This window comes from Octopus bimaculoides, chromosome 11, assembly GCF_046866305.1.
Source record: "Octopus bimaculoides isolate indiv1 chromosome 11, ASM4686630v1, whole genome shotgun sequence".
Classification (NCBI taxonomy): Eukaryota; Metazoa; Mollusca; class Cephalopoda; order Octopoda; family Octopodidae; genus Octopus; species Octopus bimaculoides.
Window position 1 is genome coordinate 18,180,223 of NC_142938.1, and position 24,538 is coordinate 18,204,760.

Below are 24,538 nucleotides of genomic sequence, written 5' to 3' on the forward strand. Positions count from 1 at the left end.
TTCCATTACTGAATCTACTTTTTATTGTCATTCTTTTACTTTATGTTAGATTCTGAACCATTGTACCTTTTCTTTGTCTAGAGATAGGTCTCTAGACAAAGTTCAGAAAACTATCTACATAATCCACATATGACACCATTGTGTTTTCTCACAACATTATGTCGTATATTCATTTATTCAATAACAATATGCATAGATGTCCACAGATTTTCCATCATCGTTGGAATGATTTCAGTCTTTCCTGCTATCTTTGAAATACACCACGTCAAACTTCACCTTTAACACCATCTCTACATTCACATTGTCTACACTACTCTCCATATCCATATCTCTGTATTCTCCTGCATACATACGTTGTACTCTATATATAATAAGGTGTAGGCATGGTTGTGTGTTTATGAAGCTAGGTTTGTAACTACATGGTTTTGGGTTTAGTAAGTATCTTAATAAGTGTCTTCTACAATAGCCCTAAGCAGATAAATGACTTGTGGTGAATTTGGTAATACAGAAACTATGAGGAAGCCCGTTGCATATATATTGTAAACAAACTTATAAGCTCAATGTATCTTGGTGTTCTACAGAAAGTAAAGGAATTCATGAATGCAAGAAGGCTGTGAAAACAGCTTAGAAAATTGGGCAAATACCCTTTAGAAGATGAAAAAAAGATCTGATTCCTTGTGGAGGCTTTCCGGACACTTTTTTCATTCTTCTAAAGGATTTTTACTTGATTATCTCAGCTGTCTTCGCAGCCTTCTTCCAGTTTTTGCATGTGCACATATTCAAATATGAATTGGACCATCAAGTATTTGTTTTCAAAAATTTTCTTTCCAATCATCTGGGAACCCTCATTCCATGTATTCAACATTGCTCTTTGTTATGATTCTTAAGGCATTAAACTATTTGTGGGCAAGCTGTTAAACTGCATCTGGTAGTGAGGCACCAGCTCGTAAATTCAAAGGTTTTGGAGAGTATAGAGTTATCCGTTACTCACTGCATCTCCCAAATTTATTCTTGTTAAGGGCCTCAGTGATAGGTCAAATTGAGAAGATGGTCCTGTTGATCCTATGGTTAGGGTTTACAAAACTCAGAAAAAAGTGATTTCTATACATGTGTCACACAGTCCCAAATGTGAATGGACATGTCTGGAGGCCATGTAAACCAGTATCTCTGCCTAAGAGTTACATAGGCTCAGTACCTCAGTTCCATTCTTCTGCATGTACCAAACATTTATACTTAGCCTCAGGTTAACCATGTCATTCTTCTACATTCTGTTATCCGCCTGAGCTTCCGCTTGAGGGTAAGCTCAAGAGAGTTGGAGCCTAATAGAGTAAATGGTAAAGAAACTAGCAGAAGGTTGCAAGAACTACTGAACCGTCTTTCCATAGAGAAACCACGTATCTTTAGACTGAGGAATGAAGATCCATTATTGCATATGAAAAGAGTGAGAGAGAGAAATTCAGTCATTAAACAATCACTTCAGCTGTTCTATATTTAAGAGGTGAGGAATTATGTACATTATTTACATTATTTACATTCGACAGATATTTGTCCTCATCTTGTTTGTTGGTAACACGTTTTGGCTGATATACCCTCCAGCCTTCAGGTGTCTTGGGGAAATTTCAAACCTGAGTTCTCATTCCTAAAGTATTTTTGCGATGATATTATTATTATTATTATTATTATTGTTGTTGTTATTGTTCAGGTCACTGATTGGAATCGAACTCGGAATCTTGGGGTTAGTAGCCCGCACCCTTAACCACTATGCCATATGCCCGTGACCTGAACAATAATAATAATAATAATAATAATAATAACATTGAAAAATACCTTAGGAATGAGAACCCAGGTTCAAAATTTCCCCAAGACACCCGAAGAAGGCTGGAGGGTATATCAGTCAAAATGTTGTGTTAACAACAAACAAGATGAGGACAAATATTCGTTGAATGTAAATAATGTAAATAATTACTTCAGCTCTTCAAAATATTGTTTTCATCATTATGTATACACACAGACATGAACATCTATACACACAAACATGCATATGTATATAAAATATACACACTTGAACATTTTCATCAAAACACAATTTGATTTTATTTCATAAGATTTACTAAATGAGACACTTTTTCTTAAAGAAACAAATAAATAAATCTGTCAAGAAAATTAATTATATAAAAAATTAATACTTTTATTTTGAAGTTTTACATTAAAAAATTGTGTTTGTGTGTGTGTGTGTGTGTGTGTGTGTGTATGTCTGTATATGTGTGTATGCATACATGTATATATGTTATCATCATTGTTTGACATCCACCTTCCATGCTGGCATGGGTTGGACGGTTATATGTGTGTGTGTGTGTCTATATATATATGCAGACACAACTGTATATACATATACATACATATATTAATATGTGTGTGTATGCATGTATGTATGTAGATATATGTGTGTGTGTTTGTGTGTGTATATATATACTTACACATGCACATCTTTGTGTGTGAATGTATGTGTATGAATGCATATATATATATATATATATATATATATATATATGTATATGGGAATGTTGAGGTAAATTTCAGATTTTTGTTACAAAGTAGTAGTACTCCAAGAACAAAAATTCCATCATTTCTACTCTTTGTTCTTATGAAAATTTCCTTATTTCTTCCAAACTAGCACGCTGCCTTCATAATCCGAAGAAAGTACAAAAAAAAAAAAAAAAACACAAACGAATGGAAAAACAAGTACGAAAAAAAAAAAATTGCAAAAATAAAAACTAGCACTCTATTGATCAGTCACAATCAATCAGGTAAGCATGGTTACAAATTTTAAGGTCAGAATCGAATCGGGTTCCAGCAGGGCAATTCATCAATATTGGTCTGAATTCATAGTTATCAGCAGGAACACAGATGTAGAAATGTTCACATGAGTTTGGGGCTGCAAACAGTCCTAGTGCTTTACATTGAAACTGGATTTTCTCTGGGTTAAATAATACAAGTAATTAGATTGGTTGTTTGTCGATAAATCAGCAGATTTTGGTAGATTGGTAAATTGGTATATTGGTAGTTTGGTAAGTTTTGGTAGATTGTTTGATCAAATAGCATGGTGTGTGTGTGGTAAAAAAATAAAGAAAATAAGGAGGAAAATGATAAAAAAAATAAAGAATATAAACATTCAAAATATTAATACAAATATGAACAATATTATCATCATTATTAGGTCGACTTTGCCTTTCATTCTTTTGGGGGCTCGATCAATTAAGTACCAGTTGCATACTGGGGTCGATCTAATCGACTACCCCCCCCCCCCCCAACCTCCCACCAAATTTCAGGCCTTGTGTCTATAGTAGAAAAGCTTATTATTGAAACCATTATTATTATTATTATTATTATTATTATTATTATTATTATTATTATTATTATTATTATTATTATTATTATTATTTTTATTATTTATTATTATTATTATTATTATTATTATTATTATTATTATTATTATTATTATTATTATTATTATTATTATTATTATTATTATTATTAAGGTGGCAAGCTGGCAGAATGGTTACCATGCTGGGCGAAATGCTTAGTGGTATTTCACCTGTCACTACGTTCTCAGTTCAAATTCCACCGAGGTTGACTTTGCCTTTCATCCTTTCGGACTTGATAAATTAAGTACCAGTTGCATACTGGGGTCAATCTTATCGACTGCCCCCCCCCCCCGCGACTTCCCTCAAATTTCAGACCTTGAGCCTATAGTAGAAAGGATTATTATTATTATTATTATTATTATTATTATTATTATTCAGTAGTTTTATTTTTATAACGTGCTTTCACTTCACTACCGAGCACAGCTCTGTGTGCCTTGGGTATGTGCTGTGGTTTATTATTATTATTGTTGTTATTATTATTATTATTATTATTATTATTATTATTATAATGACTACTGGTGAGTTTGGCAGAAATGTTTGTGCACTGGACAGAATGCTAAGCACCATTTTTTTCTGGTTCTTTACATGCTGAAAATACCTCAAGAGACGACTTCATTTGTTCAACCAGTAGCTATCAACCTGCTCAACTGGGCTACTCATAGGAATAAAAGTTATGATTAATGCCAACCCATGAGCTCTAGAAATTTTTGTTCCTTTCCCATCCAGTTTCAAAAGTCATGGATATTGCTCTCCATCTTTTGATTAAATCATAAAAAAAAATACAGGAAGTTCCTTACCTTTCACAGATATTGGTGGCTTGCCACCAGCTCTGGAAGACAGACCATCATCATAATCGGAAGCCATTGACAGTATCTTATATACTGTAGATATCAGTGGATATTTTTCCTCTCCACAGTGACCACTGAAGTCATCCATCTCCACTGACCACAAGAACGCTCCAGCCAAGTCTCTTTTAACAATATTGTCTGCCTGTAAAAGAAAAATAATATATTTTTTTGTATATATATTTACATATATACATATATATATGTATACATAAACACATGCACACACCTACATACATATACCTAAATACAAAGATTCTTGTATGAGTAAAATTCATTTACATATCCATAGTTATACATACATACATATCATCATCATCATCATCGTTTAACGTCCGCTTTCCATGCTAGCATGGGTTGGACAATTTGACTGAGGACTGGTGAACCAGATGGCTGCACCAGGTTCCAATCTGATTTGGCAGAGTTTCTACAACTGGATGCCCTTCCTAATGCCAACCACTCCGAGAGTATAGTGGGTGCTTCTATGTGCCACCAGCATGAGGGCCAGTCAAGTGGTACTGGCAACGGCCACACTCAAATGCCTAGTACTTATTCTATCGGTCTGTTTTGCCAAACCACTAAGTTACGGGGACGTAAACACACCAGCATCGGTTGTCAAGCGATGTTGGGGGGACAAACACAGACACACAAACACACATGTATATATATACATATATATATGACAGGCTTCTTTCAGTTTCTGTCTACCAAATCCACTCACAAGGCTTTGGTCGGCTCGAGGCTATAGTAGAAGACACTTGCCCAAGGTGACACGCAGTGGGAACGAACCCGGAACCATGTGGTTGGTAAGTAAGCTACTTACCACACAGCCACCATATATATTTATGTTGTCTTTATTTAAAAATTTCAGATAGAGGTCATTTGCATATGTGAGTGCTTATGTACTCAGTTGATATATTTAACTAAAGATGGGATTTTACTAGTTTTTAAAGCATATTTCTGTAGCTACCTTTGGAGTACCCCCAAGTGTTGTAGCACTGAAAATACATCAGACAGGACTTATCCATGATCAAAAGATAGTAATATATTTGATATTTATGTATAATCTATGGTGCTAAAAAATTTTCCAAAAATCCAAATTTAAAAACTGTTGAAGTAAAATATTTCAACAAATAACTAAAAAACTTAAATAGGAAAAATATTTTCACCACCACCACCACCTGCTACATATATTTTTAATCTGGATTTACCTCCAAACACAGACACACAGACACATACATGCACCACACCACATACATATAAATGATGATGATGATGATGATGATGATGGTGATGACAATGGTTGACTGTGATGATGATGAAGATGATGATGATGATGTTGATGATAATAATGATGATGATGATGGTGATGTTAATAGTGATGGTTGTGGCATCCATTTTTATGATGTTCTTGATAGTGATGCTGATGATAATGATGAAGATGAGACGGGTATCAATAACAATGATGATAGGGGTAGTAGTGATTGTTAGGATGATGTTTCTGTTATTGTTGTTGATGGTGGTGGTGGTGGAAGTGCTGTTGATGATAATGATGATGATGATGATGATGAAAATGACAACCTACCTTTAAAGAAATACTGTCTGGATTCTCAAAGCCAACCCATTCTCCATTGCCATGAGCAAATGGTACCTTCTGGCTGTCAATCCATTCCACTGTCCAGTTCTCTAGTTGAATCTTCTCACAGATCTGCAAATTAAATATGGTGTATACTGAGATTTCCTTAGTGGTTCTCATGCAATCTTGTATAAACTTAACACACACACACACACACACATTGAAGGCCTTTTCACATTTTCTATGGTAAGTATTCAGAGCTAAAACGCAGACACGCTTTTCCTGTCAGAGTAACACACATAAAGGTCCTCTTGGTGATCACTCAAACTGCTAAAAATAGCAGCAAAATCCCCAAAACTCACATTCGACAAATCTTAAAAATAGATTCGCACAATGGATAATGTAGTCCTAGATATACAAATAGATTAGTTGTTTATGTCTTTGAGTATAGATTTGCTTAATCAAACTTGGTATCGGACCAAAGAATTACAACAATATGGCATTTGTTCTCTCACCCTCTAATCTGCAGTTGATAAGGTAAACTAATCTAAGGGAGTGAACTGGCAGAAAAGTTAGCACGACGGACAAAACGTTTAATAGCATTTATTTTAGCTCTTTATGTTCTGAGTTCAAATACTATCGAAGCTGACTTTTCCTTTCATTCTTTCAGTGTCAATCAAATAAGTACCAGTTGAGTGCTGGGGATCAATGTGAACTACTTTTCCCTATTCCCCTTAAAATTACTGGCTTTGTGCCAGAATTAGAAACCATTAAAAGCAGCGACCTGGCAGAATTGTTAGTACGCCAGAAAAAAATGCTGAGCAGCATTTCATCTAGCTTTACATTCTGAGTTCATATCCACCCCTGGGGTCAATTATGCCTTTTATCCTTTCAGGACCAATAAAATAAGTAGAAAATTTGCTTAGGAGTGCAAACCCTGGTTCAAAATTTTTTACAAAGTTTTATTGTTTTTTTCCGTATTTATTTTTGTTCTTTGTTCTTTGAGAAGAAACCTAACTTCAAACTCCTTGTTACAGATAATTTTTCATGCACTAAAAGTAAGTAGGGATACAAATTTTGATTTTGCACCCCACAAAAATTTTGGGAGGTGCACTTGCACCCTCTATTCCTGGGCTTACGGCTGGGTTCGATGGTGCTGAGTTGATCCTACTTGCAAAATTTCAGATCGTCTGCCTATACTAAAAAGCGATCTGGTAAAATTATCTGAAATATGCTACATGAGTTACCTCCCCTCTATTAGTAATATGCCGGTGAAACAAACTGCATTATTCAATTAAACTTCTTAAAGGCGCCAGCGTGTGTGTTTATTTAGCAGCTATTTCTTGCAAAAGTTAACTAACGCATGTAAAATTATTCCTGCAGCCAGACGAATACCCGCCGTCAGGCATCTACTATACATTGAACGTCTTGCTTCCCTGGGCATGAACACATTAAAGTTCCGACGTCTGGCAACTGACTTGGCAGACATCCACAAGATTATCCACCATCTCTCCAACAACAACCTTCGGCACCTTTTTGAATTCCATGTGTTTAACACTCGTGGTCATGCTTACAAAATCAAAAGAGCAACACAGCACCCATAACTTTCGGTAACACCTTTTCACGCTCAGAATTGCTGAAGCATGGAGTAAACTACCCGCATCAGTTATTACCTGTTCAGACACTGCATTCTTCAAAACTTCCATGCTTCCTGAAATTCGCCAACAGTACACATAATGCGCCCCAACTTTTTTTTAACGACTTTCCAAGTCTAGAATCACGACTTTCCAAGTCTAGAATCACGACTTAAACATATTTTCATAAAAGGTAAAAAAGTCGCCATAAAAGATATCAATGTCTACCAAAATATGGTTTTCGATCATTCAGTACTGGCTGATTTATTTATGGCTAAGGCGGCAACCCTATTGGAAGCAATAAAAGTTTTCCTGCCAAACGGTTTCTCGGTTGACGGTTCTTTGAAGGCGAGAAAAATTGAGCTTAGAGCAGAGCTATCCGATGTTTTATCAAGGTTATGTTGCTTTTACCCCTCGAATGATATTTTCTCCCCTCTCTCACCTATTCTCTTGGCAAATTCAAATTAACCAGAGAGGTATTTCAGGATTTGTAAGAATCAGTCGTTTTTCTCGTAGTCTCTTAACTTGCTAATCTTTATCTCTTACAGGCCTTAACTAGTAGTGTCAATCAACGAATATTAATTATATGTAATGACTTCTATGTGCTGCTGCACCACTTCAACGCTATTAATTTATTGAATGTATGTCTGTGAAAGCGCGTAGCATAGTGGTTAGGCATGTTGCACTCACAATCTAACGATCGTGTTTTCTATTTCCAGTCCGGTTGCACGTTATGTTCTCGAGCAAAACACTTCATTTCACGTTGTTCCTGTCCACTCAGCTGTAAATAGGTAACCCTGCGACGGAGTAGCCTTCCGATCGGGGGGGGGGGGGGGTTGGCCTGCTCCCCTAGCCAGTGGGGTGACATCATTCTAAAGCTGAAACGATGCAAAACGCATTGTGACCAGTAATGTATAACAACATCTGATAGTCTGGTTGATCACGTGATCACGTGATGTATGTAAATACAAAACAGTGACGAATAAAAAATATTTAGAAATTGAAACGAATTTTGGTTTGGTTATTGTCAACACACACCTGACAACCTACAACCTGACAATCCACCTGACATAAGGACATAAGGAGCTTAAAAAAACTACCTCAATCATCTACAAATATGAAAAATTGCTTGACAAGGTCCGAGGCCCAGCAGAGGTAACTCCAGGGACCTACTTTTGAATTGTGACCCACCAGTTGTGCTGACCTTTGAGTTACTGGAAATATTCTTTCCTACTCTAGGAACAAGGCCCGAAATTTTTTGGCGAGGGGGACCAGTCGATTAGATCAGCCACAGTACGCAACTGATACTTAATTTATCAACCCCGAAAGGATGAAAGTCGACTTCGGAGTAATTTGAACTCAGAATGTAAAGACAGACGAAATACCGCTAAGCATTTCGCCCAGCATGCTAATGTTTCTACCAGCTCGCTGCCTTGAGTTACTGGAAATATAAAAAGATAAAATGAAATATAAAAAGCAATAAACATCTGAGATCTTACCTCATAAAACGATAGGATTCCCTGTTCTCCAGTGTATTTGCCCTTTTCAGCACCCCCATCTGCTGGTGCATGAACGCCTGTCAAATCTGGATCTTTTAATTTGAAAGTCAGCCCATAAGTTGGAAGTCCGACAATGAGTTTTTCCTTAGGGATGCCCTGAGATAACCAATAGTCAATTGACCATTGCTACATGGGAGAAAAAAAAAGATGACAAAGGTAAAAAAAAGAAGGATATTGTGTGCACAACTTGTGTGAAACATTGGGCTGTCGTGTAGGTGAAGAATTTTCTGCCGGCACTATTTCTGCAACGAAAGGTCTTCACATGTCCGAGTGTACTAGAACGCATTCAGAGTGTTTTTATCACAGCAAGTCCATAGATGTTATCTCGAGATAAATACTGGCCAATTGATAGGGTGTATACATTAAGTATGATATATAGATAGCTATCTTAATTAAATACTGCCTCAATTGCATCTACCGGATTTATATATAAACACACACACATACATAAACATATATATGGTATTTTATATATATATATATATATATATATATATATATATATATATATATATATATATATATATATATATATATATATATATATATGGGAGAATATACAAATAATAACAACAGACGAGGACAGGTGGTGTAAATAACAAAAGGATATATTAGTATGACGCTCGGGAATACGGAAAGTCTTTGACGTTTCGAGCTACGCTCTTCAACAGAAAGAATACGGAGACAAGGAGAAAAACACGGAGAAAAAAATTGAATAGTGTTCAGTCAACGGTCAATCATATATATATGGCAGTATGGAATTCTGTCAGTGAACAGGTCATGGTTTCAAAGTGACGAAAATATTTTGACAAATTAAATTTAAATGTTGAAGTGAATCTAATGGCGTTTGTGTGTGTTTTAAATGGCTTATAAACACCTTCCACTCTGCAATTGTTTATATAAATAAATAAATAAATAAATAAATAAATAAATAAATATATATATATATATATATATATATATATATATATATATATATATATATATATATATATATATATTCTTTTATGCTTTTATTCTTTTAGTTGTTTCAGCCATGTGACTGCGGCTATACTGGAGCACCGCCTTTTATTCGAACAAATCGACCCCAGGACTTATTCTTTGTAAACCTAGTACTTATTCTATCGGTTTCTTTTGCCGAACTGCTAGATTACGGGGACGTAAACACACCAACATCGGTTGTCAAGCGATGGTGGTGGGGGACAAACACACACACACACACACACACACACACACACACACACACACACACACACACACACACACACACACACACACACACACACACAACGGGCTTCTTTCAGTTTCCGTCTACCGAATCCACTAACAAGGCTTTGGTTGACCCGGAACTATAACTGAAGACACTTACTCGAGTTGTCACGCAGCAGGACTGAACAGAAAACCATACGGTTGGGAAGTAAGTATTGTAGTGGCGCGAAATTATAGCCGCCATTGAGGAAGTACTATTCTGCGCATGCGCAAGGGATTTCACCACCGGAAGCCCCTCGAGTGAGCATGCGTAGTAAAACTAGTACTTAAAGAGTGAGTTTCACTTTGTGAGTCAGTTGAGCGACAGACCATCTACGTGACAACTCCTCGCTCCTCAACGAAGCACTCTTCACCATGATGCCTTCGATGGTGATAGCTACTTGCTTCTCTGGCAGGCATCAAGGAAGCTCTTAACTTTCCAATACCAACTACAACTTAATCAGCGGTTGCTAAGCTGAGTGACACAGGATTTGTAAAACCAAGCATCATCAAAAATAAAACTTATTTTTATTATGTTGTTAATTGTTCTACTGTTTCTTAATATATAATTAATGTTGAAAGGTGATAGAGAGAGACTAATGTCTCAATAACAACTATTAAACTTTTACAGTATATTCACTAATTTGAATAAATATCATCGGAATCGCGTACGTTTAAGAAATCACAGAAAAGACAAACGCAAACCTTTTCGCTAGCACCATCAGTTCTGAATCTTTCTCTCTGTATTTAGCTGTGCTATGATGATAAATTATATATCATACCCCACTTCCCCCTGTCTCATCCTCCTTCACCGGTTCCACTCCTTCCCTGACACAACTTTCTGCCTTTTTTTTTTAATCAAAATTACCTGGTGAAGTTCTTTCTGTTCCCCCGGGCTATCGTCCGGGTGTGCCCAAAGGGGGCTGTGATGGCCTGTTTTCTTCTCCCAACCGGAACCATGATAGTTGTAAGTCATAAGCAGCATGTAATCCATGTACCTGAAGAAATGGAATCATAAAAGTCTACAACTACAGCACTAACATAAACAACAACAACAGCAACAACAGCAGCAGCAGCAACAGCATCAACAACAACAACAACAACAACAACAACGACGACAACAACAACAACAACAACAATAATAATAATAATATTAATAATAATAATAATAATAAATAATAATAATAATAATAATAATGGAGCTAAAGGAGAATGGAATATTAATAATGATAATAATAATAATAATAATAATAATAGTAATAATAATAATAATAATAATAATAATAATAATAATAATGGAGCTAAAGAGGAGGAGCTAAAGGGGATGGACAGGAAGTCAAGAAAATTCCTAACGATGCTCGGAGCCCATCATCCACGTGGAGACACTGATCGCCTATACACGAAGAGAGCAAATGGAGGAAGGGTACTGATAAGTGTGGAAGACTGCGTGCGTATCGAACTCGAGAGCTTAATGAGATAACTAGCCCAAAGTAAGGAAACCTTGCTAGTGACGGTTAGGAACGAAGGAGTATTGAGAGCAGAGGAAAAAGGGGAAAACAAAGGAAGAAGTACAAAAAGGGCATGAAGAAGAATTACTCAAAAAGGGACTTCACAATCAATTCCACGTAGCCACAACAGAAGTTGTTGGAAAAAATAGGTGGGATTGGCTGATGAAAGGAACCCTAGAAAAAGAGACCGAGAGTACCATACTGGTAACGTAAGACCAAGCTCCATACACAATTCTCTCTTGCCTTATCTAAATCTGTCTTTGTCTCTCAATTTCCCTATCATTCGTTCACTTTCTACACCTCTGTTATTTCATTACGTTGTCGTTCTAAATTCATTTCCCTTTCTTTTTTTTAAAATTTTCATCTTTGTTACAATCACTATCTCTTCCATTCTCACTTCTATCTCTCCTTGTATTTCACTGTCTACTTGCATGATTTCCTGTCTCGCTTACTGTTTAGTACTTATTTCTCTTTCTCTGTCTCCTCTTTTCTCTTTCTCTATCTCCTCTTTTCTCTTTCTCTATCTCCTCTTTTCTCTTTCTCTATCTCCTCTTTTCTCTTTCTCTATCTCCTCTTTTCTCTTTCTCTATCTCCTCTTTTCTCTTTCTCTATCTCCTCTTTTCTCTTTCTCTATCTCCTCTTTTCTCTTTTAGTCTCTCTCTTTTTCTATCCCATTCTGTCCATTTCCTAATCTAACTGATGGTTAATTCTCTCTCTTTCCCTCTCACCTAATAACAAACGACAAAGTTTTGAGTATAACATTTTTAAAAAGACTCTTAAAATGATGAAATTATTAATCTCCAGAACAATAACAAGTGGTTAGATTAACAGCACCAGTTGGTCCCAGATTTAATCATTGATCCAGCCTTGAATATCACCTGAAAGTAACTGGATAGAACTCTAAGTGAAACATTGTATCAGCAACATATCCAAGATAAGAAAATAGTCAGAAACATTAGCAGTTTAAACTCATCGAAAGTAAAAAAGAAAAAAAAAAAAAAGAAAACCGCGATGAAAGGCAAAGATAAGCTCAGCGGGATTTCAACTCAGAATGTAGAGAGATAGAAGACCATATATTCTTCTGATAGCTGCAACCGAAATGCGTTTTACCATGTCTCGCCAGGAATGTTTGTTCTCCATTAGCTTTGGCCTTCAGTTTCATGTCGTCAGTCTCCGCCACTAACACCAAAGTAGTTGAGTGGCCTTCACCTTCTGTTAGGCTACGGATGTCTTTAAAACATAACAATCGATACATCGCATTCAGCACGACAGCAGCAATGGCCAATAAAGTCTACCTTGCGTCGAATAACAATGGTAGAGATGGGAAGGATGTGTTCTAGATACGCTACTAGTTTAAAGAAGTCATCTGGAGACTGCTTCTCTGAATTAGTTCTGTGAACCCCGCTTCTGTATTATTAAAGAAATAATTGTAAGTTTCTTTTCTTTTTTTTATATCTTACTTGACAATCTCCTTAGGTTCGTAGGCTTTTGAAATATAGAAACTACTGGATGCTGTTGCCATTGTCAACAAAAGTTTGGAGTTCCCTGTTTTGTCAGCTTCCTCTTCGAATGACTCGTAGAGTTCCTAAAATTAGATTAAAACAAGAGTTATTAAAAACAGAGAAGGACTAACAAAATTTATGTTAAAAGATTTGCTGGCAGACGATACACCGGTGCAGATATTTGCGATTACCCATCCACTTCGATTTATCACTCGGTAACTTGAAATCGATTTCAGACTGCCACCTCAAAACATCGCATTTTATTCCAGTAGTAGTAGTAGTAGTAGTAGTAGTGGTGGTGGTGGTGGTGCTGGTACTGGTGGTAGTAGTGTTGATGTTAGTTGTAGTAGTAGTAGTCATAGTGGTAGTGATGTTAAGTTGTAGTAGCAGTAATTGTGACGATAGTAGCAGTTGTTGTAGACGTGGTTAATTGTGGTGGTGGTGGTAATAGTAGTAATAGTAGTGGTGGTGTAATTAATTCAATTTGGTTTTGACAGATGATGTAGTTTACTTGAAGCTTTGCAGAATATGCAGAAAAGCAGTGTTGTAGAATGCGATAACAATACAGATAGAACATTGGATATGAAAAGTAATAATAGCAATGTATTGAAATGTTACCTTCGAAATATTTAAATAGTCCTGATATTTCTAGTTAAAACCCCCTTCAAAAGCTTTAAAGAGCGGAGAGAGAGAGAGAGAGAGAGAGAGAGAGAGAGAGAGAGAGGGAGGGAGACAGAAATAGAAGGGGAGAAAAGAGAGAGAGAGGGGGGAGGAGGTGAGAGAGAGAGGTGGGGTATAAATTTCCTATTTACATAGCTGGAGCGTGAAGGATCCCACTTATCAACAAAACACGTGTGATCTTGCTTTCCTCAACCATGTCTCTCTAAACTTTGCAAAGGAGTTTTTACTCGAAATATCAAGACCGATTAGATGTTTCTTAAGTAGTGAATTTTCTGAGCAATTTGTGCGAGTTTGTGCGTTTAGAGTTCAAATTCCGCCAATGTCAACTTTGCCTTCCATCCTTTCAGAGTCTATAAAGAAGTAGCATTCCAGGGCGGTCAATTGGCGGTATAGTTGGAAGGTCGAGTAAGACGCATTGCGGTATCTATTCCGGCTCTTTGCGTTCTCACAGGAGCGCATGTGACGACACTGGTTGCCAAAGTGCATGAATCCGAGTTGAAGACTTTTCCATTGGGTAAACATAGCTGCCACGCAGAGAGAAGACTTAAATGCCCGTCTTCTCCAGAAAAAACCAAAAAACAAAGTAAAATCTTGGCAAGCCCTAGCCTTACATTGTGCAGATGAACGATAAGCCTTGACCGACGGAAAACCGCCCCACCACTAATTCAATGTTTCTGTGGTAACATTTCACTAACGTTATTATTAATCGAGGCGGTGAGCTGGCAGAATTATTAACACGCCGGGTAAAAGCTTAGCGGCATTTCGTCCGTCTTTACATTCTGTGTTCAAATTTCGTCGGGGTCGACTCGATAAAATAAGTACCATTTGAATTCTGGGTCAGTGTAAATGACTTTCACTCTCCCCACGAAATCGCTGGTCTTGTACTAAAATTCGAAACCAATATCACTGGCCATTGCTACTTTTGATATCTCATGTTTTGTCTGCATTGCTTTCGCATTGCACACCACTTTCTCGTTCTAATTTGTATTTAGCCCTAGTTTTTTCTGCTTTGTTAGCTTATTGCATACCTTTCTTAAGCTATATATGCGAAGGCCATATTTGGTGATGAATGATGGAATTTCTAGAAATTATCTTCGTTGTTGAAGTTTGACTTTCCGTGTTATTTGGAGAACAACTTGCTAATATTTGGAAAGATTTCGTTACAAATGTGATGGCATTTATATATTACAGTTTCAAAGCCGTAAAGTAAAACGTGAACAAATATTGCAAATAAAACTTCATCTTACTCTAGGAAATGTTTGGAAAACATTGTCTTGGATTGTTAAAAATATTTTCAAAGGTATTCGTCAAATATGATACTATCACTGTTTCACTTCCTCGTTTTCTCTCTTTTACACTTTCGTTAATATACTCATTTTTTTCTCTCCTCTCACACTCAGTCTCTTAGTGTTTCTCTCCTCCCTGTTTCTGTTGCTGTCTCTGTTTCTTTATATTTTCGTTCCTTTATTTCTCTCATAAATATTTACCATTCAGGAGGCGCAATGGCCCAGTGGTTAGGGCAGCGGACTCACGGTCATAGGATCGCGGTTTCGATTCCCAGACCGGGCGTTGTGAGTGTTTATTGAGCGAAAACACCTAAAGCTCCACGAGGCTCCGGCAGGGGATGGTGGCGAACCCTGCTGTACTCTTTCACCACAACTTTCTCTCACTCTTTCATCCTGTTTCTGTTGTGCCTGTAATTCAAAGGGTCAGCCTTGTAACACTGTGTCACGCTGAATATCCCCGAGAACTACGTTAAGGGTGCACGTGTCTGTGGAGTGCTCAGCCACTTGCACGTTAATTTCACGAGCAGGCTGTTCCGTTGATCGGAGCAACTGGAACCCTCGACGTCGTAAGCGAGTGCCAACAAACAATTTACCATTCACACTCTTCTTCGCTGTCACACTCACACATGCACGCTTCTGTTTTGTCACTCTGTTACATATACACATACACGCATGCACACATGCACATAATGTGTGCACACACACACGCACACACACGTACACACACACACTCGCTCATAAACACATACATACACAACTTTTTCTCTCTTATTGTCTCTTTCACTTTGTCCAATATTCACTCCTTCCGTTTCTATCCTCCTTTTTACCTCCCTTTCTCTCCCTTGTACAAACTTATGCGCATGCGTGCAAATGCACACAGAGGTGAACACAGATGAGCACATCTCCACTCTCTCGAGCCAGTGAGAGAAGTTTTATATGATAGTTCGACCTCCTCAAAATAGCAGCCAAATTTCCCCTAAGTCACACCATACTATCTTAAGACAAACGGTACATAGCATAATATAGTCCTACATAAACTATTTCAGTAAACAAAATGGTGTTATCATAGGTAGAAATTACAGGTTTGCTCAACTACAGTTGACCTGTAACTGAATAACTGCTGTTTCCACTCTTCTCTATAGAAATATTATACAACAAAACATCACAATACAAAAGGACACTCAAACATGGTCTACCAACCTTCATGAGGAAAGTGTATAAGGTTTTATCCGACGCTTTACTGCCTCTGGTTCCTGGAAATTCCCAATCCATATCCAAACCATCGAACTTGTATCTGCAATAGATGCACCAACACATTAAAGTAACTGATGAAATAGAAAACTAATGAAATATAAACACAAGTGAAATAAACAAAAAATGCAAACAAAACACTAATAAAGCGTAAGTGTTAACGTAAAACACGAGTAAAACATATACAATCATTAAAAAGCAACATGCAAAGAAACATGCGACATAGCTGCAAATTTATAGAACTTCTCGAGCACAAGAACATGCCTGTTGCATCGAAATCGTCTGAAATAAGCATGGCCAATAAAGTAACAGTCTCATAAGAAGAACAAGCTGAAAAAAATGTATCGGTGAGGCCAGCATTTCATTCAAGGACATTTATACACATCACATCTACACATACTGGAATATAAAGAGAAAGAAATGTAAGTCCCTGCCTGAGCACATCTAGGAGTTAAAAACCTCTCACTGTAACTGGAATCAGAAAATGGGAAATATAATATTGAACACCCTTAACCATAGATAGTACTGAAATCTTAATCTTCTCCCAATGCATCACAGAAACATACAGCGACACACGGGACACACACTAAACAAGAGAACAGAGAACATGTCAAGACGCAGACACAAAGCCAAAAATTAATCTCCAAGAAATAGTTTGAACTCCAAACAGGGCAAATCAACCGCCAATGCAAACAGCCCAACAGCACACACATGCACTCACACACATACAAGCAATTCTTGAAACACAAAGACAAAAAATCCAAACAGTCATTCACAAAAAGCCACTCAGCTGTGAATCCTAAAGTCAGCTCCTATATAATACAATACAAAACATTCACAAAAGTCAACATTTTCCAGAAACAAATAACCGGTTGATGAAACACATTCACAAATTATATATATTATGTGCGCATGCTTATATTCCAACATATATTCCAGCATATATGTTTACGTCTATATATATATATATATATATATATATATAGATAGATAGATAGATAGATAGGTAGATATACACACATATATGTAGAATCGTGACACTGGAGCTATTTGAGTAAACAGTATCACATAAATAAGGGAGTAAGAAGTTGTGCATAAGATGTCTTAAAGCTATTTCTAGAATAGGTGTGCATATGGTGCATATCTCAGCGAACGAACATTTCCATTTAAAAGCCGACTATACCATCTTCAGGGAGAAAGAAGTACATACATACATACATGCACACACACGCATATATATATATATATATATATATATATATATATATATATATATATATGTGTGTGTATGTATGTATGCATGTATGTGCGCGTGCGTGTGCATATGTGTATTTTCACACGTGTATGTACAAGCGTAATATAGAGATCGAGTTAATGAGCGAGCGAGAGAGAGGGAACGAAAGAGAAAAAGAGAAAGAAAATGAGAAAGAGAGAGAGCGAGGGAGAGAGAGAGAGAGAGAGAGAGAGAGAGAGAGAGAGAGAGAGAGTGAAAGTGATTGAGAGTGTGTGAGATCGTGACAAACCCTACTAAACACATTCTTTGGTTTAGTGCTGAAGAATTGCTCAAATATTTTAGGGGTTTGATGCTGGGTTCTTTATAAAATTAAAAATTACAGAAAAAAAAAAAAGAGAAGTAAAAGAATAAGAAACAGTCCTCTCACTTCCGAAGATATGTAATAACGTTTTTCACCCAAATTCTAATATTTTCTTTGTTCTTCACCACTGGCAAAAATGGTTTGGAACCAATTTTCCAGCCTCCTACTGCCATCAATATCTTTAGCTTCGGGTTGACCGTTTTCAGCGCCATCGTTCTTTTATACAGGCCTGAAATTGAAGACGAAAAAAAAGGTAATAATAATAATAATAATAATAATACTTTCTACTAAGTATTTCAGTCACGAGACCCGAAATTTTGTAGGGGATAGGGCTACTCGATTATATCAACCCCTGTGCTTGAAGATGATAAAAGGCAAAATTAACCTTGGTAGAATTTGAACTCAGAACGTAAAGACGGACGAAATGCTGCTAAGCCTTTTGTCCAGCATGCTAACGATTCTGTCAGCTCGCCGTCTTAATCCCCTGAAATTTGAAATTGCAAGAACTTGGAATATGAAACCCGTAAAGGTCGTTCCTATAATGATTGGTGCATTGGGAACTGTAAGTAAAGATAAAGAAACAAAAAAAAAAAAAAATGAAAAATCAACAATTGTGTTCTTACCATCAGGGCCTAGATCATTCCAGTTATTGGGTTTCAGATCCTTCCCATCCTTAGTGATGTCAACAAAGGCAAATATAAGATGAGAGCAAAGGAAGGGGTCAATGTATTCAGGCCAAAATTTCCCGACGTCAGGACGAGCATTGGCCGAGCTACTGTAATAACAAAAGATATTCTTTCCACTGGCTTCAACTGTAACGACAGATAAACAGACAGAATAACAGTTGCAACAAACAGCATCGTGTAAATACTTAGCAATTCAGTGTTACATTAAAACTTAACGTTTTCCCTTTTTTCTTACCTTAATCTTTTTCTTTTCTTTTTCTCTCCATTACTTATTCTTGGAACATATTAGATCAGTGATACTCCAAAGATTTAAACTTATCTAACTAGCGAACTCTATTACAGGGCTATGCAAAAGGTAGTCCACTGTGGTATTCTCTGTGTGGGCTTCAGACCTTTTCTGAAAGTTTTTCACTTTTAATGTATTGTAATTTGCTGATGTATAAGACGCATGTTTGCATTAGACGCATCCATACTTTATTAATATATTTTGCGAAAAAACAAACAAAAAAATAAAATTTATTAAGTGTCATCACACACTTGTTGGTTTCACCTTTCGGCACAAGACCAGCAATTCCAGGGGAGGGGTAAGTCGATTACAAGGACCCCAGTGTTCAACTGGTACTTATTTTTATCAACCCGCAAAGAATGAGGCGCAACGGCCCAGTGGTTACGGGAGCGGACTCGTGTCGTAGGATCGCGGTTTCGATTCCCAGATCGGACGTTGTGTGTGTTTATTGAGCGAAAACATCTAAAGCTCCATGAGGCTCCGGCAGGGGGTGGTGGTGACCCCTGTTGTACTCTTTCACCCCAACTTTCTCTCACTCTTTCTTCCTGTTTCTTGAGAAACGCTGCGATGGACTGGCGTACCGTCCAGCTGGGGGGGAACACATACGCCGTAGAAACCGGGAAACCGGGCCCATGAGCCTGGCTAGGCTTGAAAAGGGCGCGAACAAAGAATGAAAGGCAAAGTCGATCTCGGTGGAATTTTCACGCAGAACGTAGACAGTCGAAACACCGGTAAGCATTTTGCCCGGCGTGCTATCGATTCTACCAATCTAGCCGTCTCACATCAGAAACTTATTGAAAGATATTTTAAAGTGCTTTTAAGAGGAAAATGTACGATTCTGTCCTTGTAAATACAATGCTATGACAGTAAACGGGAATAAAGTATGAAACCATAAATTTGTCATATATAAACTACGTTGTACGAATACCTTGTTTCAACTTCATCGTCTTTGAGATCATCTGTATAGTTGTTCATATTTTGGCCAAGATAATTACCATACAGGATGCAAAACTTGCATTTCTGGCTGTAATGCTTTGGGTTTCGGCGATCGGCCACCAGAGTTTTGTACCACCGCTCTGGTATTGTTGTCATCTACTTATGGTTAATAACAAACAGGTGGATGAAAATTTAACGTTCCTTTCATCTTTCTAGGAGAATTTTCATTTAGTTAATTAGAAAAATGTTTCTTAAAGGTAACACAATTATTAAATAATGTAAAGACATTGTTTACTTGAAACTTGGCTGCTATTTAAAGCTGTACGGGTGACCATGTAGAAGTCCTTTCATTGGTTCGTCTGGCACTGAGTGGATACTACGATACTACAGGAAAATTCGTTGTTGTAAGCGATGGGAGCAATTTTAGGTTGGCCATTATTTCATTGACTTTCCCCTCCGAGTATAACTGACTTTCATCTCTGTGTGCTATTTCTCCGTTAGGAAGAGTTACCACTTACAAACCACCGCACTTCTCTAATCAATGCATCAGGTTTATCTCTTATTCTTTTAATACGCATGGAGAACAACTGAAGATATAGATAGTGGTACTATGGAGATTTGATATTTTAGAAAAGAGAAGATAATTAAGGATATTACTCATTTACTCTTTTATTTGTTTCAGTTTTTTTATTGCGGCCATGTTGGAGCATCGACTATAAGCGAACAAAGCGACCCTCGGACTATTCTTTGTATGCTTCGACCTTATTCTAACCATCCCTTTTGCTGAACCGCTAAGTTATGGGGGCGTAAACACACCAGCAAGCGATGGTGGGGGACAAACACACACACACACACACACACACACACACACACACACACACACACACACACACACACACACACACACACACACACACACATATATATATATGGAGTCGCTTGAAACGGTCGTACTGCATTACTACTTGATATCCTGTTGCTTATTTTAATATTATTCATCTTACTTCGAGCTGTGCGGATAATACCGAACTGACTTGGTGTTTCAACTTAAGTACCTAATTCAACTGAATCTCAATTATTTCTTATACACACACACACACACACACACACACACACACACACACACACACACACACACACACACACACACACACACATATATATATATACGAGGGGCTTTTTTCAGTTTCCGTCTACCAAATTCACTCACAAGGCTTTGGTCAGTCCGAGACTATAGTAGAAGACACTTGCCCAAGGTGTTACGCAGTAGTACTGAACCCCGAACCATGTGGTTGGTAAGCAAGCTACTTATCACTCCTGCGTTACTCCATAGTGTATGAGATTCGTAATGTTCGAAACCTCTTATCCTTAATATGACAAATAAATAGATATTGTAGATATTCAAAAAGCAATATATTAGACACTTACCTTCAACGTTAAATACAAACTGGAGCATCATGAGAAACAAGGCGTACTGCAACATGGCTGCAATAGTAAGGAGTAATTGGTTACACATACATGTGTAGATATGTAAGTATATATGTGAATGTATATACATATGCATACATACATACATACACGCAGTAAAGTAGATTATGTATCTGTCTATATGAATTGGACTTTGCAGACAGACAGACAGACAGACAGACACACACATACATACGCACACACACATCACGCATACACACAATCCATTACATAGCTTTGAGGAGATACTGACCTATTGAAACACTTGTGCAATTGTAAGTTGTATATAGACATGTGCGTGTGTGTATGTTTGTGTAAGAGAGAGAGAGAGGGGGGGGAGAAGTGGGAAAGAGAACGAAAAAGTGCGAGATTCTGTAACATTCTTACTCTTTTACTCTTTTACTTGTTTCAGTCTTTTTGACTATGGCCATGCTGGAGCACCGCCTTTTAGTCGAGCAAATCGACCCCAGGACTTATTCTTTAGAAGCCTAGTACTTATTCTATCAATCTCTTTTGCCGAACCGCTAAGTTACGGGGACATAAACACACCAGCATCGGTTGTCAAGCGATGTTGGGGGGACAAACACACACATACAAACATACACACACACATACATATATATATATACATATATACGACGGGCTTCTTCCAGTTTCCGTCTACCAAATCCACTCACAAGGCTTTGGTCGGCCCGAGGCTATAGTAGAAGACACTTGCCCAAGATGCCGCGCAGTGGGACTGAACCCGGGACCATGTGGTTGGTAAGCTAGCTACTTACCACACAGCCACTCCTACGCTTGCCTAAAATTAAACTACATTATAAATTAAACTACATTATAATCCTAGAGTTGATACAGGAAAAATCAACAGAGCCATTGACTGGACTAGAACCGTATATCTATCGCTTCTGCGGTGCATGTGAATTAACCAATTACGCCACAGAGCGGATATCATTCTCTCTTCTAGCTACTTAAACTTCCCTGCTATTTTATTTCTACAAAAAATTTCTAAAGCCACTTAGCGCGTATCAAGGTACATCAATCCAGCAGTTACAAAGTATTTTTGTCACGGACCCTTATGTGACATTTTTTCTATAAATCACGAACCCAAACCTACATTTTACGGATAATCCCAACCACCGAAATTTTCATAGGACATGAGGGAGATTAAGAAATTGTTCCAGCAGCGGCTAGCGGGAATGCGATATCAATCAATGTTTTATTCACTGTTTTCTATATCAAAGGCAACAAATCTCGCTTAGCTATGTGGCTGGCTACCTGTGGGTATACATCACTGATTAAGCTCAATTAGGCTGAAATGCACCCGACGTTCTCGCTATCCGCTGCTGGGACGATTTTTCGTCTGCTTCTGATATATATTACGTTTCTTAAATACTACAGGTCCATAAGAGATGTTATTTTGAACAAATACGGCGGTAATTTGCCTTTCAACGATGTATAAACATAAAATATGATACATAGACGGCTATTTTAATTTTATACTACTTCAGTTGCATATACCTGATCTATCTATCTATCTATCTATCTATCTATCTATCTATCTATCTATCTATCTGTCTGTCTGTCTGTCTGTCTATCCGTACATACGTATTATATATTGTATATATTATATGTACATAGGTGCAGAAGTGGCTATGTGGAAAGAAACTTGCTTCCTAATCTCATGGTTCCGGGTTCAGCCCCACTGCGTGGCGCCTTGGGCAAATGTCATCTACTGTAACCTCAGGACGACCAAAAGCTTGTAAGTGGATTTGGTAGACGGAAGCTGAAAGAAGCCCGTCTTATATACATGTATACATATGTGTACATATCTATGTATGTGCATCTTTGTGTCTGTTCGTTCCTCCACCACTGCTTGACAACCGGCGTTGGTGTGTTTACGTCCCAGTAACTTAGTAGTTCGGCAAGAGTGACCGATAGAATAAGTATTAGGCTTAAAAAGTACTGGGGTCGATTGATTCTACTAAAATTTTTCAAGGCCGTGCTTCAGCATGACCGCAATCTAATGATTAAAACAAGAAACAGAAAGTATACAATGAACTTCACTAGCTTACAGTTGTTTCTGCAATATGACACAGTGCAGTCAGAACTGTGTACTTGTTCATCTGCTTCACCTTATGACTTTCTTGGAAGGTCTAAGATAGCTAGAAGGTGATAGACAAGCACTCATCTCTTAGTTCACTGCACCTTGTAGCTGAAACAGCCGTAAGCTAATGAAGTTGATTGCATAATTTACTGTTAGTTGGTCATATATCTAATCTCATGTTTACACACACACACACACACACACACACACACACACACACACACACACACACACACATTAGAATGTGGCACAAGAAGACGACGATGGATTAGAGACAAAATATGAAGAAACACACAAAGGACGCGAGCACACTCATCCCTCATCAGTTATCGACCAAAAAAATCATCACAATTTCGATGGCTAATTAATAATAATGTTTAATTTAGGGGTGTCAACAGCAAAAGCTGCTGGAGTATTGGAATATAAATGAGTGAACATGAAAAACAGAACGAGATGAGAATAAACGAAAGAAAAAAGCAAAACAAAGGAAAAAGACGTGATGTCTAGATAAAGCGGTGAAAAGGACGAGTGATAAAGAGAACGAAAAATATATGAAAAGAGAAAGCAAGGACGCTAACGAAAAGTTACTATATAATAAACGATACAAGTATTTGTATACATCATAACACACACACACACACACACACACACATTCATGCATGCATGCAAACATACACATATGTACGTATACATACATAAATACATGCATACACACATAAAATAAAAATAACTTTTCATTTATAAAAGGTCTGATTACCTGATGAGTTTTGTGAGACAGAAATGAGTCCTGAATACCTCAAATCGCTTTCTTATACTGTCAAGTTTCCCCCCACTTCTTTATCTTGGCCTTCCTTGTGTTACTTTCTTTCCTTCTTAAAGTTTTTTCTTCTTTTTATATTCTTGTTTCTCTTTACTTTAAATATTTCTTTCTTTTGCAATGAATTCC

The 24,538-nt window shown here is 37.4% G+C and overlaps 1 protein-coding gene across 2 annotated transcripts; it reads right to left on the minus strand.

The window, feature by feature from the left end:
- Nucleotides 1-1,939: 1,939 nt before the first annotated feature.
- On the minus strand, nt 1,940-24,538 carry LOC106875221 (chitinase-like protein 3). 2 transcript variants are annotated; one of them, XM_089360642.1, is made up of 11 exons: nt 24,350-24,538; nt 21,447-21,503; nt 18,734-18,922; nt 18,177-18,339; nt 16,465-16,558; nt 13,256-13,380; nt 11,156-11,285; nt 8,980-9,165; nt 5,856-5,978; nt 4,223-4,415; nt 1,940-2,977 (listed from the first exon to the last, which is right to left on the minus strand). In XM_089360642.1, the coding sequence occupies exons 2-11, from the start codon at nt 21,499-21,501 to the stop codon at nt 2,790-2,792; spliced, it is 1,446 nt and encodes a 481-aa protein (XP_089216768.1). In that variant the 5' UTR covers nt 21,502-21,503; nt 24,350-24,538; the 3' UTR covers nt 1,940-2,789. The 2 variants fall into 2 exon arrangements, with proteins under 2 accessions (XP_089216768.1, XP_089216769.1); XM_089360643.1 differs by lacking the exon at nt 24,350-24,538 and having other exon boundaries at nt 21,447-21,514.

What these genes read in the sequence shown, in the direction of transcription:
- LOC106875221 (XM_089360642.1), bottom strand. Translation starts at nt 21,501, where the DNA reads ATGTTGCAGTACGCCTTGTTTCTCATGATGCTCCAGTTTGTATTTAAC. An exon ending in GTTTGTATTTAACGTTGAAG is followed by an intron (nt 18,923 to 21,446) that starts GTAAGTGTCTAA and finishes CTGTCGTTACAG; the next exon opens with TTGAAGCCAGTGGAAAGAAT. An exon ending in GAATGATCTAGGCCCTGATG is followed by an intron (nt 18,340 to 18,733) that starts GTAAGAACACAA and finishes CTTCAATTTCAG; the next exon opens with GCCTGTATAAAAGAACGATG.